General features: G+C 41.2%; 1 protein-coding gene across 6 annotated transcripts in view; it reads right to left on the bottom strand.

The window, feature by feature from the left end:
* The window catches only part of nav1a (neuron navigator 1a), an 83,590-nt gene that overhangs the window by 19,448 nt on the left and 47,620 nt on the right, over positions 1–16,522 (bottom strand). For all 6 annotated transcript variants that reach the window (XM_084918199.1, XM_084918200.1, XM_084918201.1 and 3 more), the window contains one exon: positions 1,246–1,384. In XM_084918199.1, coding sequence (XP_084774325.1) covers positions 1,246–1,384 — 139 coding nt within the window. The remainder of the gene's footprint in view (positions 1–1,245; positions 1,385–16,522) is intronic.

Below are 16,522 nucleotides of genomic sequence, written 5' to 3'. Positions count from 1 at the left end.
CGATGGGTGATGGCTGGTTGCCATGGTAATGATGCCATGGGGTGTAATGGTTGCTATGACTCTTGCAATTAGGCGTGGAGGGAGGCGCCCCGGTTCTTCCGCCTCGCTGGCCCGGATGCAGGACTGCAGATGGCCCTGCTTGTATGTGTGTGTATGTGCAGATGGCTTCGCTTTAGACCTGTCCTACAGTATATGGGTAAAGACAAAGCCTCTGCTCTCAGCATCCCTGCTCTTTGGTTGCTATGGTTACACTGATTCCCTCTGTCTCACTCGCTGTCTCGCTCCCTCTAAAAACCCACCACTTCAGTCACATAAACCACACTGCGGAGGTGTGACCTAAATCAGACACTCGGGGAACACACACACACACACACACACACACACACACACAGAGTTGGAACCCATATAGCTACAGATGGATCTTGACGAACTCAGCCAGGCTGTAAACAGGATTTTAAGCAGAGGTCATTGGTCCCAAATGCTTCCATCACCGCAATAGATTCTAAGGACTGCAGCATACATACAGCATATAAATGCATAGTGTGAACAACCACGATCACTCACAACAGTTACTTCTACCTCCAAGCTGAATATACCACTGAACTAAGCCACAACTACAGAATCGGCTCAATCCAGTGGATTTAAGATTTTTAGAATACCTAAAATTATTACAGATTAGTACACTAGCTAGTTGTTGGTTAACCTAAAAGAAAGGAAACATTTAATAGGTTGTCTTTTTCCACCCAAACTGAATTTGACACTCCTCCACTAGTTGAACATGTTCCTAATGTATCTGAAAAATTCAGCTTTTAACAAGTGAGCACTTCTTAAGCTCAAACATTTCTGAAAATATACACATCTTCATACATATATATATAATGAAAAGAGAGACACGCCATGGAGCAGTGCAGTGTGTTTGCAGCAAACTTTGATTGCTGCAGATGTGACAGATATTATGGGCGTGTGCAGAATAACTAATCAGGCTTTGTCTGTGATGCCAGGGTCCTGCTGCCTGCCTGCCTGCCTGTGTGTGTGTGTGTGTGTGTGTGTGTGTGTGTGTGTGTGTGTGTGTGTGTGTGTGTGTGTGTGTGTGTCCTCTGTACACTGACAAAGTGTGTGCATTCAATACCTTTGTGGATTAACAGCTTAATCAATACTACTGTAATCAATGCACGCACTTCTTATCCGTCTGTGTCAAACAGTTGCGCGTCTCTATTTTGTGTGCTGTGTTTGTGTGTCACTCACCACAATGCTTGAGTTTCTGCGGGAGCCAATGGGAGTGGTAGGAAGAGAGTTGAGAGTGGGACTTGTGTTGAACTCTTCAGAGCTCAGGTTGTCTGAACCGTCACTCAGTCCACTGCTGATGGAGCTGCTCTCATCCCAACTAAAAGAGATCATGACAAGGAAAATATGTCAGCTAACATTAATGTGTAAAGTAATTCCCTTCTTAAATGCTTAAAATAAAAAGAGAAGAGGATCTGGATTTCCTAGCGTACAGCAATAGTAAACATAAAAGTAATATTAAAACTGTTTTAAAGACAATATTTACAGACACTTTGAAAATAGCTCAAGTAAAGGATTCAATAGTTTTTACATGAAATAACCTTATGAAGCCATATGCAATAAGAGAGAAGAATGAACCCTGTATCTTCTAAATATATAAAATAAACATCAATTTTGTAATATTAAAACAGACGTGGTTCATTTCTACTGTCTTGCACTTTAAAATATGCGTCACTTTTCTTTTTTACCACTAGTTGTCCTGACATTCTTAGGTGACTTTCATTCTAAATGAGCACAGCTGCAAGCTGTGTCAGTTTAGAAGTGCTTGGTTGGCAAACAGTGTGATAAAGGAGCACATCATTTAAAAACACCATCATCTATGATCAAAGGTGTGATCATTTCATCATCGTTACAAAAGCTTTTCTTTATTAAGTGCAAGTCTGTGACTGTGCTACAATAACTAGGTTAAACCCTGCGCTCCTATTTTTGTTTCACAAATGTGGGCTGGTCTCCTTCACCTGGTCAGCCAGAGTTTAAGTCCCCGAGGCATCAAGCCTCCACTTTTATCAAAGTGTCCTTGATCAAGATAGCAAACCATTCCAAGTCTGTGCGGTGGTTTACTGTCTGCCCCTGTAGGGCCAATCATGTATCATACTTTCAACAGAAAGAAAGCAATCTGTGTCAGTTCACTGGATATCGCCTTGAATCCATTTATCGCATCAACTACCAAAGCTCCATCAGCTTGGTTACCACCTGAGGTTGGGCTCATTCAGCTCTGTGTCTCATAATATGTCTTTTGATTAAATATTCAGAGCGACAGAAACCTTATTTAGAGCACTGTCTGCTCTAAATACCCAACTTTTGCACTGAAACATTTGGCAAACTGAAATCTGGAGCACTCGTCATCACATCATCTCAACCCCCACACACAAAAATAGTACTGAAGAACATGCATGCACCCACAAGTGCATACAGGACTGCATCAGAAATATGAAGTCCCCTGTCAGAAATCTACTTCGCTGTCTCTTTTCCCAGTGAAAAGCCTTCCTGTGTGACATAGAGAGGTTGTGGGTGGTTCTTGCTTTATTTAGGTCTAATAAATAATGAAATCCACAAACATCCAACTTTAAAGTTATTTCAACTTCAGATAATGCTGACTCTATGAGTTTCACGTATGTGAGATACAATTGAATCGGCAGCTTATAAATTCATGTGCTCGTATACATGAAGTAGGCCATGTTTAGGAAGTATATGGGTTCGATTTTTCCTCTTATTAAGGTCAATAAGTAAGACTGATGTCATGTAATAACGTAAAACAAGTTAAGTGGGCAGTGATGGGCTAACAAGGACAGATATAATGGGGTGCAGGGGGTGGTGTAGGCAAAGGAAGCTGTATGATCCTTCCAGTTGGGTGCCTGTATGGGTCACACTGTACCCTCAGGGAGATGGTGGTGGGGGTGAGAGGGAGTGGGGCAAAATGGAAAGCCCTCCCCGTCTGGCCCGTGGATATCTTGGATACAAAGAAAAGCAGATCAGATTTTCCAATGAGAGTGGCTGTCATGCTGCTCTCTATATGCCACTGTAAGATTAAGGGCAAGTTTAAGAGTCGGACACATCCAGAGATCTGACCGATACTTTGTGGCTCGATGGGAAACGCAGCAAAACCAAAGCAAATGTTACTGTTAAGAAAACAGAAAGAAAGAAACAACAATGCACTGATGGGTTTTGGTGCATTTTCACATTTAAAAGCATTTTATGGCACTTATATGGTGTATTTCTAATTTTAGTGACAACTCCAAGTATTCCACTTCACCTGTTCACACACATATTCAAACAGCACTTCATTCTATGCACTTAAGTGCTTTATCTATATTGCATCCACCCCCACGGCCAACTGAGAATCGCCAAATAATCTAACAACTCAGAACGTGGGAGGAGGCCGGGGGAAAGCATGCAGGCAGAAAACCAGCCTGAGAATCTGCTTGCTGTGAGGCAACTCAGGCAACCCTGTGCCACCCAGGACGTCTAATTTTGATTCAGATGTTATTTGAGATGACTTTGTACAGAGATTGTATATATTCTTCCTTTTTTTAAAATAATAATAAAAAAAGAAAACTTATTGGACTATCAAACTGCCAATTTTTGCACAAAAATTTAGGTTTCCCTTTGCACAACAAGACAACATTTAAAAAAAAAAGTGGAATGGTCTTCCAGATGTTAGCCACAGACCTTTGCGCTCTCCTCGTCTTTTCCCTTTGTAACAAATAAAAATTAAAAAAAAAAAAAAAAGTTGTGGACTGCACGCAGGCCAAGCCACGCTGTTGTACAAATTTCAACTCATCTGACAACAGAAAAGTTTTCCACTTAGCCACAGTCCATTTTGAAACAGCTTTGGTGCTTGTGGATTTGGCGTTTGTGGATTGCACGGCAGACTGTATTCACAGTGATTCCTGGAAGTGCTCCTGAGGCCATACAGTGACAGAATCATTCCCGTTTTTAATGCAGTGCAGCCTGAGGTCCCAAAGATCACAGACATCCAATACTGATTTTCAGCCCTGTCCCTTGCCTGCAGAGATTTCTCCAGATTCTCTGATTCGTTAATGATATTATGTACCGTAGATGAGATATTCAGTCTTCTGTAAGAACACAGTTTATGGTAGACCCTTGGCCCATCTTTACTTCTGAGGAACTCTGCCCCTCTAAGATGGTCTTTTTATACCCAGTCATGTTACTGACTTGTTGCCAATTAACTGCAAAATGTTCCTCCAGGAAATCAAGGTATTAAAAAAAGCTCACTGCTGAAACGCAAACATTTTTAGATAGACAGCTGTGGTTAACCATCTGTAGCTCTCGGGAAACGCTAGGCTGTCCTTCATATCCCGTTATTCGCTTCTGAGCTATCGGCTTGTCCACCAGCGCTTCACTGAAAGATAACACACCTCTATGGTGAATAATTCAGACGTGCCAGAAAACAGAACAAACACAGCCAGTGCTGGCTTTGGTGTCACTCAGCTGACAGATATGGAAATACAAACCCACAGAAAAGCGAGGCAAGGTCAGAGGTTGAACATTACCAAAAGCATTCATTAAATGCACTATATGCAGTGTAGAAGTAAATAAAATCTGAAGCTGATGATTTAATTTAAAAAAGAAGAAGTTTTATCTTGATTGTGGAAAGTTACAAGCTGTGCACTGCAAAGGTTAACTTCTGAAAAATGAAACTTTCAACTCTATAACGGGTATTAACAGAGACTCTCTACTGAAAGCTTTTCTTTAAGATGCCAAAAATAAAAGACACACACACACACACACACATCTCTCTATCTCTATCTTTACACATTTTTTTTATTTCCAAGTCAAAACTAAGTAGCTACACCTCTCTCTCTTTTTAAAAGTTCAATGTAATGAAACCTGAACTTGAAAAGAGCGGTCTGAAATACAAAGACACTCCAAGAGAAGTGGGTAAAGTGGCGTGTGCAGAGAGAAGAAAGAACTGAAAGGACACGTATAAAAGACAGGGCCTTTAGTGGAAAGAGAAGAGCTGTTAATGCTTAAAACTTCCTCAGCTTCTCAGGACATGATGCACTCAGTGAAGAGGATCATCTCACACTCATAATCTTTCCTCCCTCCGCCTTATCTTTGTACATTCACCATCAGCAGCTGCAGAGACTGAGGGATAGTATTAGCACCCCCTTCATTTACATCAACACTTTTACAGATTAGTGCTTAGCAGGAAGCGCTGCTTTAGTCATGCCACTTGCCTGTAACGGCTCTTTTTATTTTAATTATCTGTTAACTACAGTTAACTATGTTCCTCTCGCAAGCAAGGTAACACTAGAAATGTTAAAATTTCCACCAATATGTAACAAATGATAACTCTTAGTATGCTTATATAAAACCGAATGAATGCACAGTGTCATAAAATGCAAAAATGGCAATGTCTCGCCTATTACGCTACAGAAATTTGGCTTTTTGTGACTTCCAAACTGATCCCAGGCTTCAAGAACACAGCTGGTGGGAAGCACAGAGGTCAAGATATTGAAAAATGGTATCCTGCAACAGTAACACTGTGAGCAAAATGAATATCAACGCTGATTTAATTAGGCTGCAATAAATGTCTATTAAGTTGAGTTGTGCTTGATTAAGCTCATTCTTCACCTCCACCTGACAATTTGTGTCATGTGCAAGCCAAAGCAACGGGCAGAGTAAAGAATACATCACATGGACACGCTGTGCACGTCCTCTCGAGCCAGCTGTGGTTTCCTGCTGTACTCACCCTGACAGGAGAAGCCACAGTGAGGCACTCTGCAGCCTGTGGTCTGTCCAGAGAAATGTTATCTTCTGTAAAGCGAGAACTTTTCAAGCATTTACAGTCATTTAAATGGTTTGGATATTTCTCTGTCATGTGCTGCATAAATAAAAGTCATGGTGGTCACTATAAACAACATCCTCCTTTCACAGAAACATGATTTCTTTGTGCCTCGTATTCTGCATAGATGACCGGCACACCCACACAAACACTAAGCCTCACAAGCTATCAAGAGAATAGCTGAATAGTTGCTGCTGAGTTAAATAGCCAGCTTTTATTAAGAGGCTTCTGCATCCCCCCTCCCACACACACACCCACCCTTGAACCCCTCTATTCAGACTATGGAGCTAATTGCTCTCATCTCTATGTGAATGGTCTTTTTTGCTGCTCCTTATAAGAGCTTTGCACTCTCTTCCCCTGGTCTCATCTCCTGTCCCACTCATTTGTCCTCTATCCTGAGTGAAAGGAGGAGGAAAAAAAGTCAGTGAGACAAATGTAGCAGGTCAGGTAAGAAAAATACCCTGTAGAGACAAAGCAGCTTTGGCTGTTTTTAAGAGCAGTGCTTGCTGGGAGTTGAAGTCCCGACAGAGCCAACAGAAATGGTATGATGTTAAGGTTTTCATCTCGATACATATTTGCCGATCCTGTGTCGGAAGCAGCTAAACTTGAAAACAAACAGGTAATTTTTGACTTTGCTGCTTTGTCTGCAGTAGTTCAGCTACACTCAGCACCAAAGCAAACAGCAAGTCGATAACAAAATGCCATTATCGTTCGTGTTATCTAATTACACTGCAACAAAAGCAGACATTACACTGAAGAAGCAACATGAAATTATTATGAATGCTTAGTACTGTCAATGTAGCCGATAAATAAAAAAGCAGCGAGGCCCATTGGGAGCTGGAGGGAAGTGTCTAACAAACCAGCCGGACCACATTTTAGCAGATAAGATAAGGAGACAGGAATCAGTTGGAAGGTGTCAGCTTGGGAAAAGAACACAAAAATGACTCAAGGGCTTATGACTAATACAACACAGATGCAGTTTGAATATAATGGTTCAACCTTTTGTTCCCTCATGGGGTTAAACACGTCTTATCCAGGGTGATATTTGCACACTGTCTCCACCGCTTGTGTAAATGCATGGAAAATGTTTCTGCAGTCCTTCGGTGGACTGGAACTTTCCATTCCTATTAAAAATGAACAGAGTCACATGTCAGAACCCAAAATGGCTAAATCAGACCTGTTCTTGGTCAAAGTGATGCATTTTCAGACAAATGGAAAGTGGGGCACTGCCAGACTGGCACTGGGCAGTCAGCTAAGAAACCAGAGGGGGCAAGCATGAAAGGGCTGTTGATGGCATTAAATTCTCTAAAGTTTAAATATGTGAGGCTATGACTGATGAGCGATGGCAATTGGGCGTGATGCTTTGCCCGTGCGTCTCCCTCTGTGCAGCTCAGAGTTGGAAGATACACGTCAGATCAGCCTGAAGAGCAGGAGCAGCAGGTGTAGGTTCATAAAGTTAGACAGACAAAAGCTGATGAGAAAAAGAAAAGGATTAACCCAGAAGGCCAACCATAAAAAAGAGAACAAGCTATTCACCATTAGCAGCTCACTGTCTGCTGTGACATCCGGTACAGGTTTTTGTCTGTACAAGTTAAACAGGACATGTTAAACCCAACTGACTGTTTTCGCACAAATACCCACAATCAAACTAGTATAAACACATACCCAAACACAATGACTCACTTCCAGAAAAACCAGCATGACTGGCCCCACCCAGTGTATCAGCGTTTCATATCTCGAGTGTAGCTACGGTGGCTCTGACCGTGTGGGAAAAAAAATCTTAAATGATGGATGGACGATTCAAGTGTGAGAAATTTTGCAATAAAAATCAGGCTGACTGCATGCATGACCTGCCATCAAAGATGTGACGCTGGGTATCTACCTGATAAGAGAAAAAAAAGGAAGACTGTGGTTGCTGTGCACAGATGGCCTACAATATGTGTCCCTGGACCACTTCAGCAGCTTATCACCAGGAAACAAGCACACACACACACACACACACACACACAGATCTGTGAAGTACCTTGTTGGAACAAAGCATATCATAGCCCGGCAGTACAATAATAATTTTCCAACAGAAAGAGCTTTAAAAAGGACAGACTGAGAGCACAGATTCATCTTGGCTGGCTTAACCTTTAAAACACTCGACGGACTACAAAGGTTCCTAACATGCTGCGTTTGCCATCGGATAATCCATCACTGCAGCACCATATAGGGCCATAAAAGAATTCGCTCTGCAGGCAAGGCTCTTACTATAGCTTGACAGCTTCAAGATCCTCTGACACATAAAGCCATACAGATTTAGCATGGCGTGAATATCCACTCATTACAGACATGCTGTAGCTTCACATTACCAATAATTCTACTCAAGATGCAGTCTTACTGTTTATTGCACTAGTTACCTTTATTAATTATAAGCCATCTGCTGCATTCTTGAGTCATGCTATGTTCTTATAAAAGAAGCCCTACATACCACGTGATGTCCTGACATTACCTCGTACCTATAAATAAAACGCTTCTAACATTTAACAATGTCATGTTGTTGTCTGGGAGTTGAGGCACTTGTAAAGTAATTAACAATAAATCTGTCATTAAAAGTGGCTTTTAATTAGCTGCTGAGTGCAGGTTCTCCGTTGTGTTGTAGTGTTAAACACTCACAGTAAATCACTGACAAGACCCAATTAAAAACTAGATTGTGCAAGCAGCCCGTCTTTGGCTAAATACTGAATAGAGAAAGTAAGTCTCCAGTATTATTTATTATTTCCTCTTTGTCCTGTTTTCATGATGTGGAGTGGCATACTGTGTGTGTGATAGCTGCTTGGACACACGCATCCACATAGACAAAGAAACTGCAGTATCTGGGCTTTAAAGGGGATTACAGAACAGGCTGGAGTTAATGAGCTCATAATTACTGCTAATTCCATGCACCACCAGGATCAGAGCAAGCCAGAGGTCTCAACTAAAGGTACTATATATATATATATATATATATATATATATATATATATATATATATATATATGTGTGTGTGTGTGTGTGTGTGTGTGTGTGTGTGTGTGTGTGTGAGTGTGTGTGTGTGAGTGTGTGTGAGAGAGAGAGAGAGACCATGGAAAGAAATAGGAGGTCACATCCCTAAATGGCCAATGCAGAAGAGGAATCCTTTTATGCCTTTGACAGGCATAAAGCTGACAGCAATTGCCAAAGGGGTTAGGACACACACACACACACACACACACAACCACACACACACACACACACACCAGATGCATTAAACTGGCACTACTGCCTGACTGGAGCTTGAATTAGCTGTCAGATGTGTGTGGTGGTAGCCAGTAAAGTCCCTGATCTACTGAGGGTTGAACAAAGACAGCCTGGGTGTGTGTTACTGTCTCAAGGTGTGTCTGTGTATAAAAGATTATTGAGCTACATCAATATTTTACAGTCAGAAAGGATTTTATCAGGATTTATTCAGTTTGTTTCTTTGTCATTTGGATTAGAAAGTTATGAAGGTGGAATGTTAAAGGGTGTGACTCAACTTAGAAGTAACCCCTGGACTTGATCCAGATCTGAATCTCGATGTGTTTATTTTTGGAAGGATTCTTTAACATTTTAATATAAAGCAAATTGATCCAGAGATTCAATTCATGGATGGTTTGGAGAGATTTTTGAGCTTTGGCAAGGGCAGGGACTCTCAGACTGCTATTGTTTTTCCCTTGCAAAAATGAGGGACACATTCTACAAATGCTTGGATGCTCTGGATGGAAAAGGCTTGGAAAAGGCGATTGGAAGCATCAGAAATCCTGCCCCATGAATTTTTATTTTCTTTTTTTCCTGAGTGTAGGGAGGTGGAGATGGATGGACAGAAACAGTTTAAAAAAGGGGGGAATTGCTTCAGCAAAATTCTCCTCAGACAGCAAATTTATCTCTGCATCTCTTCTCTCCTTACGACCTCCCCAGAATGGATAAAGTTTTCTCAGAGTTCAACACACTGCATTTGAGAGTTGAGCTGGCTCTGCACTTTTTCAGCCCTGGTGAAATGAAACAGGACATTTGAAACAGTGGATAGCTTCAACCTTCATATACGGCTAAGAAGAATTTCTGTGAGAATAAAAAAAAAAAAATCGTGTGACTGCTCATCGTGTTGAAACCGACAGGGTCATCTTGAGCTCCTCGTGCTATCAGCCCCAAAAAGGAAAAGAGTAGGAGCTAGGAGAAGTGTGAAGATGATTCCTTGAAAGGCAAGAGATCAACTATTGTCTGTCATCTCCTTAGTCGTCCTGTACAGGGTTAAAAAAGTAACATTACTGGACCTGCGTCTGAAAAAAGTGGCTTTAGGGATTTGAATGCAGTGCAGATAAAAACAGTGCACTGACTAATTGAAACATATTTCATATAACTGCTCAGCAAGAATGGGGGGAAGTTTAAACAACTTCTCCCCAAAGTGTTCTTATGTTCCTCATGTAGAGAGCGGAACAAAACGGGTCAGAGAGTGTTTAGTAAAAGAATATTGAACGCGAGCTTTCTTTTGACCAAATAACCTCTGACCGCCAAAGTCCTTCTCTTCTTCACAAGACAACAGGAAGCAAAAGAGGGACAGCACTCCTGGGATAAGGTGGCCTTTTAAATCACCTTCATAAGTAGTTCAGTCTGGGGTGCAGTGTGGAGCACTTCCCAGCCCCAACTGAATGGCTGAGAACCGGGGAGGAGCTCATAAGGGGAACCCCAGCACGCAGAGGCCCAGGACAGGGGTTGGATCCTGGGGTAGAATTACCTCTGGCCTCCCTCCAGACATGTCAGCTGACTTAACGGCTGTGTGAAATAACGGCGCACGGGGATGTTTTGGTTTGAAATAGGGGGACTAGTGAGAGAGCGGAAGGGAAGGCAACGGAGGAAGAGAAGGAGAGGGTGGTACTACTTTTGAATGAAGCACGCTTCCTACAGGTTGCTCTTAACTTGAAGCAGCTGTGCAAAAGATGGTGCCACAGACATGAGCAGAAAGCACAAACACATACATGCAAAAGCATTTCCACTGACAACTGCCCTCTGATCAACGGAAAATATTGTCAAGTAACACAGCATGGAGGAACTTAAACCAGGCAACAGACAAGAAGAAGGACTAAAACACCGTCAATTCAAACCTGTCAAAAACAAAAGCACTGACAACAAACACTGAAATATGATACCGTTAACTGCTAACCGTTGGTTCTGGGAAGGGACAACACTGCACAAACAGTGATAGCAACTGAGAAACCGCATAGTGAAAGTTTGGTATTCATTTACAGAAAGGTTGATAAGATCAAATGTCTGCAGCGCTACCTAAATGTGTTAAAACTATCCTGCTAAACCCTCTCTGTACACTGATAATCAGGTGGTTCTTAACACACTCAAAATCTGGTTTCAGTTTAGACGTCACTTTAATTTTGTAATGCCGTCTTCCTCGGGTCCTCTAAGCGACAACCATTTGTTTCCCCCTTCACTTTTGGACTCGACATTCTCAGTGTGGTGTGACAAGGGTATAAAACAGTTCAAACATTTATATGTGGATGGTGATTTTGATAGTTTTCCCGACTTATCTTCTCGTTATAATCTCCCTATTACCCATTTGTTTCGCTATTTTCAAATTCGAAATTTTGTTGCCAAGTGTTTCCCAAATTTCCCCTCTTTACCTCCAGAACAGCAGTGGGAAACCACGTTATCATTTATTCCTCATCACAGAGGAACCATTTCGAAACTCTATGATGCTATTCTGTCTTTTAGTAACCACTCTAATGTTAAGCTTAAGTGTACATGGGAAGGAGAACTAGGAATTCGAATACATGAGGAGTCTTGGGAACAGGCTATAGCGAGGGTACGATCTTCCACCTCCTGTGCTCGTCTTGGACTTATTCAATTTAAGGTCATACACAGGGCGCATTTCTCTAAGTCTAGACTTTCTGAATTGTATCCAGAAGTGGAAAATAAATGTGATAAATGCCATGGTTCTCCTTGTCACCTTAGCCACATGTTTTTTCTGTGTCCTGAGCTACAAGGTTTCTGGACTGGGTATTTTGCTATTATGTCAACTGTTCTTGTGGTAACTCTTCATCCTTGTCCTCTGATTGCTGTATTTGGGATTCCTGTTCGCTCACTTACACTTGATTCCACACAAAAGGATATTATAGCCTTCACATCCCTATTAGCGAGACGTCTAATATTGTTGCATTGGAAGTCTGTTAAGTATCCTACTATTTCCCGGTGGCTTAAAGATGTCATGTTTTTTTTAAAACTTGAAAAAATTAAATATACGTTGAGAGGTTGCACAGCCAAATTTTTTCACAAGTGGCAACCCTTTATCTCTTATTTTGCTAGTCTAGAGGTATTGCCTGTTTAAATGTACTTCTGTTACTGTTATATTCCTTTAATATGTTTGATGGTTGTGTTGATCTGTGTGGGACTGGGGGGGGGGGGGGGGGGGGGGGGGGGCGTTGGTTTTTTTTCATATATATATATATATAAGTTTATTTACTTAGGAAAATGAAGAAAGGTTGATTGTATTTCGGTAACTGCAAGTACTGTTGTTTTCTTTTTTCAATAAAAATATTTTCAAAAAAAAAAAAACTATCCTGCTGCAATGTCATTTACAGTACTGAGGAAAAGTCTCGAGCCACCCGTCATTTCTTTACATTGTGCTGGAAAAATGGAAGAAGGCTGTAGTGATTTACTGAAATGTGTAAACTTGCATAGAGAAACAGCAGCGTTTGTACATTTCTAACAAGCTTTAGAGCCAGTGTTTATTCTTCAACACAGTATGAAATCTCTTAGGCAGGCTTTCTTGTCCCTTCTTGTCAGTTCTCCAGGCTTCTTGAAGAACATTCAAAGCTCTTCTTTGGACATTGGCCGCCTTTTGTTTCATTCTCTGTCGAGATGATCCCACACTGCTTCAACAGCGTGAGCACTGGGAAGTTCAATCCATGACTGATAGCGTTCCTCTTTCCAGATGGTGTCGTATCAATTCAAGATCTCCACTGGGGTTTATAGATAGCTACAGACACTCACTGTTGTACCTCTCTCCTGACCTCCTCCGTGCATACTGATGTGGATATGAACTAAAACTATCAAATTTGGTTTCATCACTTTATAAGTCCTGTTACCTCTGATTTTCAGTCCAGTTTTTGTACTTTGGCACACCTCAGCCTTTTCTCCCAGTTGACCTTCTTGAAGAATGGGTTTTTGACAGCCACACTTCCACTGAGATCATTTCTAATGAGGCTTTGACGATCACCTGAATGTTCAAATGCATTCATCAGGTACTGTGACAGGTCTTTCCTGGATTTTTTCCTGTTTTTAGAAGACACGACTTTGCGATATGGTTCTTCTACTGTAGATATTGTGGAGCCTCCCATTTCTTCTTTTGTCCTCCACTTGTCCAGTTTCCTCAGAGGTTTTATGCACACACTACATACCATGCCAAGATTTGCCAAATTTATGGCATTTTCTGTTGATTGAAGTAAAGAAATGTGAATAAATAATGTTTTTGTAGCATGCTAAAAGTAGCAAAGATACAGTTTGAAACTGGTTCTTCGCTGAGCTGTCTGTGTAGAGATGTGTAGACACAAAACTGGTTCATCTCTTGGGTTACGAGCATCATTTATGACTGATCAATTCATAGGCCAGTCTTAACTTGCTTATCAAATAAAGCAACATGCCTCTGAAAATGTCTGGTATAAGGACTGGACTGAAAATGAGTGACAAAGCAGCTAATGTCCAAAGAAAACAACTTAAACAAGCATGAAGAATTATTGCTGCAATGAGACTGGGTTCAAGATGTTTGAAAAGTCACACATATGTAGGAACTACGATGTCACAACTACTTGTGTTCAAGTGAAAAAGGATTGTGTCTCAACAGGGTTACCCAATGCCTCAGCCAGAAACTATCCTATTTAAAATATATTGTTCCTCATCTGCCTACATTGTCCTGTGTCGTCAGATAAAGGATGAAGCTCTCTTCAAGCTTTTCAGTTAATTCGATAACTGAAACACTGACTGAAAATGGACAGAGAGAAAGAAAGAGCAAAAAGTGAATCAAATATGGTTCATAACTTCTGTTCACAGTGAGCTACACAAAGAAACTACATAACCAACAGAACACCACTGAGCACCTGCTGGAGGTCGTGCAAACACCACCTGAACAAAAAAGGAAAAGAATGAAAGGTCCATTGACTCGAGGAGAGATGCTTTTTCCACTTCTGCTGCCTGATATAAAACAGACACCTATTAGAACACACACACACACACACACACACACACACACACACACACACACACAGTTAAGGGGACAGACCTGTCATTGTAAAACCTCTCTGGAAAAAAGTTGGGACGTTGTGTGAAAAGTCAAGAAGCAAAACTTTATGATTAACAGATTATTTAACCCCGTCTTTAATGAAAATAAGACCAATTCAACAAGTCTAGCACTGAAACCTTATTTTGAACTTCATGCCAGCAAAAAAAAAAAAAAAAAAAAAAAAGGTGATGTTTACCAGTGTGCTGAACTTTTTCTTCTTCAGTAACAAAATACTTCCTCATTGTTGTTTGACACATGATTGCAGATTTCGACTTGTTAGGGGGAGCATGGTGGTGTGATGGTTAGCATTGAGGTGTCACAGGGGTTTTTAATGTTTTCTGGATAGATTTGTTAGGCAACAGGTCTATATTACACTTGGATACAGTGCAGCTTCAACCGATATGGTCTTTCTACAAACTTGCAGCATCCTGCTGTATTTAAACTTTAGACTGTCACAACTTCTTTAAGAATTAGCTTGTGTGTGCATTTCTAGTGCTCTTGCATGTGTGAACACATGTGGTAGTGACCAGCGAGCCTAAGGGCACACCCTGCAGGAGCCCACGCCTATCACCTGCTGTCAACTTATAGCACACACACTCCAGTCATGCCACTTAAAGTTGTTACAGTGAATTTGGGAGGCATTCCTTGCCCCGCGGGCCACTCAAAACACACACTTCACATTCCAACGAGTGTATTCTGGGGTCCCACTCCCTAATCATTCAACATATGCAGACGCACATATGCATACCACAGCACGAGTGTGCAGACATACACAGGGATAAAATGACAGTTCCAGAGGTTTCATTAAAACTGTAATTTGCAGCCTGAAGTTCCAGTGCAAGCCAGAGGAACCACCTAACTTTCCACTGAACTCAGAAAAACCCCTGGAAGTTTCAAAATAAGACACTGTGGTTTTTACTCTTCATTATCAGGCAGAAGCGGCATGTGTGCATGTGTTGTCTGGCTATAGGTTCTTCTTTGGCTTTGAAGTAACAGAGGAACTCACTAAACCACAGGAGGGACCACCTCGAGAAAATACAAGGTCTGGTCGTGAACACTGGCTCCCGTGTGTATAATTAAAAAAAGCGTATGTGGATGTCTTACAAGCACAGGTTACAAGCATCTGTTGTTTCGCTCACAGATCTTTCTAATGACCTGGTAGGCAGGGAAAGTAAACTAATTTGCACATCACGAGTCAGTGGTTGCACGAAAAGACTCGGGTCATGTGTTTTTCTTCTCCTCCATCCGTGCCCCAGGATTTGAAACCACTGCAAATTAGGCCGGTGACTCCGCGAACAGTGAAGAAACGTTACTTGATGTTTAAAGTGCCACTGGTTTGTCTGGTTGAATAAGAAGGCCTATATGTGCCCAGAAGGAGAGATTTAAATATTTTGACAAACTCTGTAAATGGAGACACCCTAAGAAAACAATACGTTTGACATGGATGGACCTGTTTGTGTGTTTAACAGTATTAAGTTCTGTTCATACACTATGATTCACGAGGGTGTAAGGCAGCTGTCGCATCCCAGTCATCCAGTTTTGAGTCAGCAAAGCGCGTTTCCAAAACAACTTAATCCACCTTGCGTATCCAGCACAATCACAAAGAAATTGTTTGTGTGGAATGAAAACGGGGCTGTTTGAAAGCAAAAGTCGCAAACTTCCTATAGTTGTGTGTGATATAGCATAAATGCTCTTGATAGGAACATAAATGAAGTAAGAGCCTGAGCGATTTATCACCGTCCCAATATTATCGTCCAGCATTAGCTAGTTACAGACTTTCAGTATCGGCTTTTATATCAGCAGACAAATGAAAACTGAAAAAATAAAGAAGAATAGGAAAAAAACACCTTACAATATTGTCACGAGTGCTGACGTTGCACACTCTGTCCATCACAAGGCTCTCAGCAACTTTCCTGTTGACAGCATGTGTTTAGACACATACACAACAACAGCTGACCCAAGTAAGTCAGGCAGAACGTAAATGAGTAAATAAACAGCTCCACATAGCAAATTTTAGATTAACTTATTTATGCTTCGTATGCTTGAAAAAAATAAAATAAAATAAAGATGTCGGCCAATATATGGGACTTTTTAAACTCACCAAATATTACTGTTAGACTTTAAAATCTTGTATCAGTTGGGCTCTTCTATATAAATTTGAAATACGAAAGTTGAAGGGCACCAACAATGTCAGCAGAAACGTGTAAAGCGATAAAGGTATTCAGGATTTCCATTAGCACGGTAACTTTGCAGTTTTCTTCCTGCCTGTGGCTGTGATTGAAATCTTTACAGATATCATTTTTAATTACTACATCGTACCTCTAAGGTGT

The sequence above is a fragment of the Perissodus microlepis genome, chromosome 20 (genome assembly GCF_051167445.1).
Source record: "Perissodus microlepis isolate ML-2025 ecotype Zambia chromosome 20, ASM5116744v1, whole genome shotgun sequence".
Classification (NCBI taxonomy): domain Eukaryota; kingdom Metazoa; phylum Chordata; class Actinopteri; order Cichliformes; family Cichlidae; genus Perissodus; species Perissodus microlepis.
Note: the sequence above shows the minus strand (reverse complement) of the source record. Positions and strands in the feature narration are given on the sequence as shown.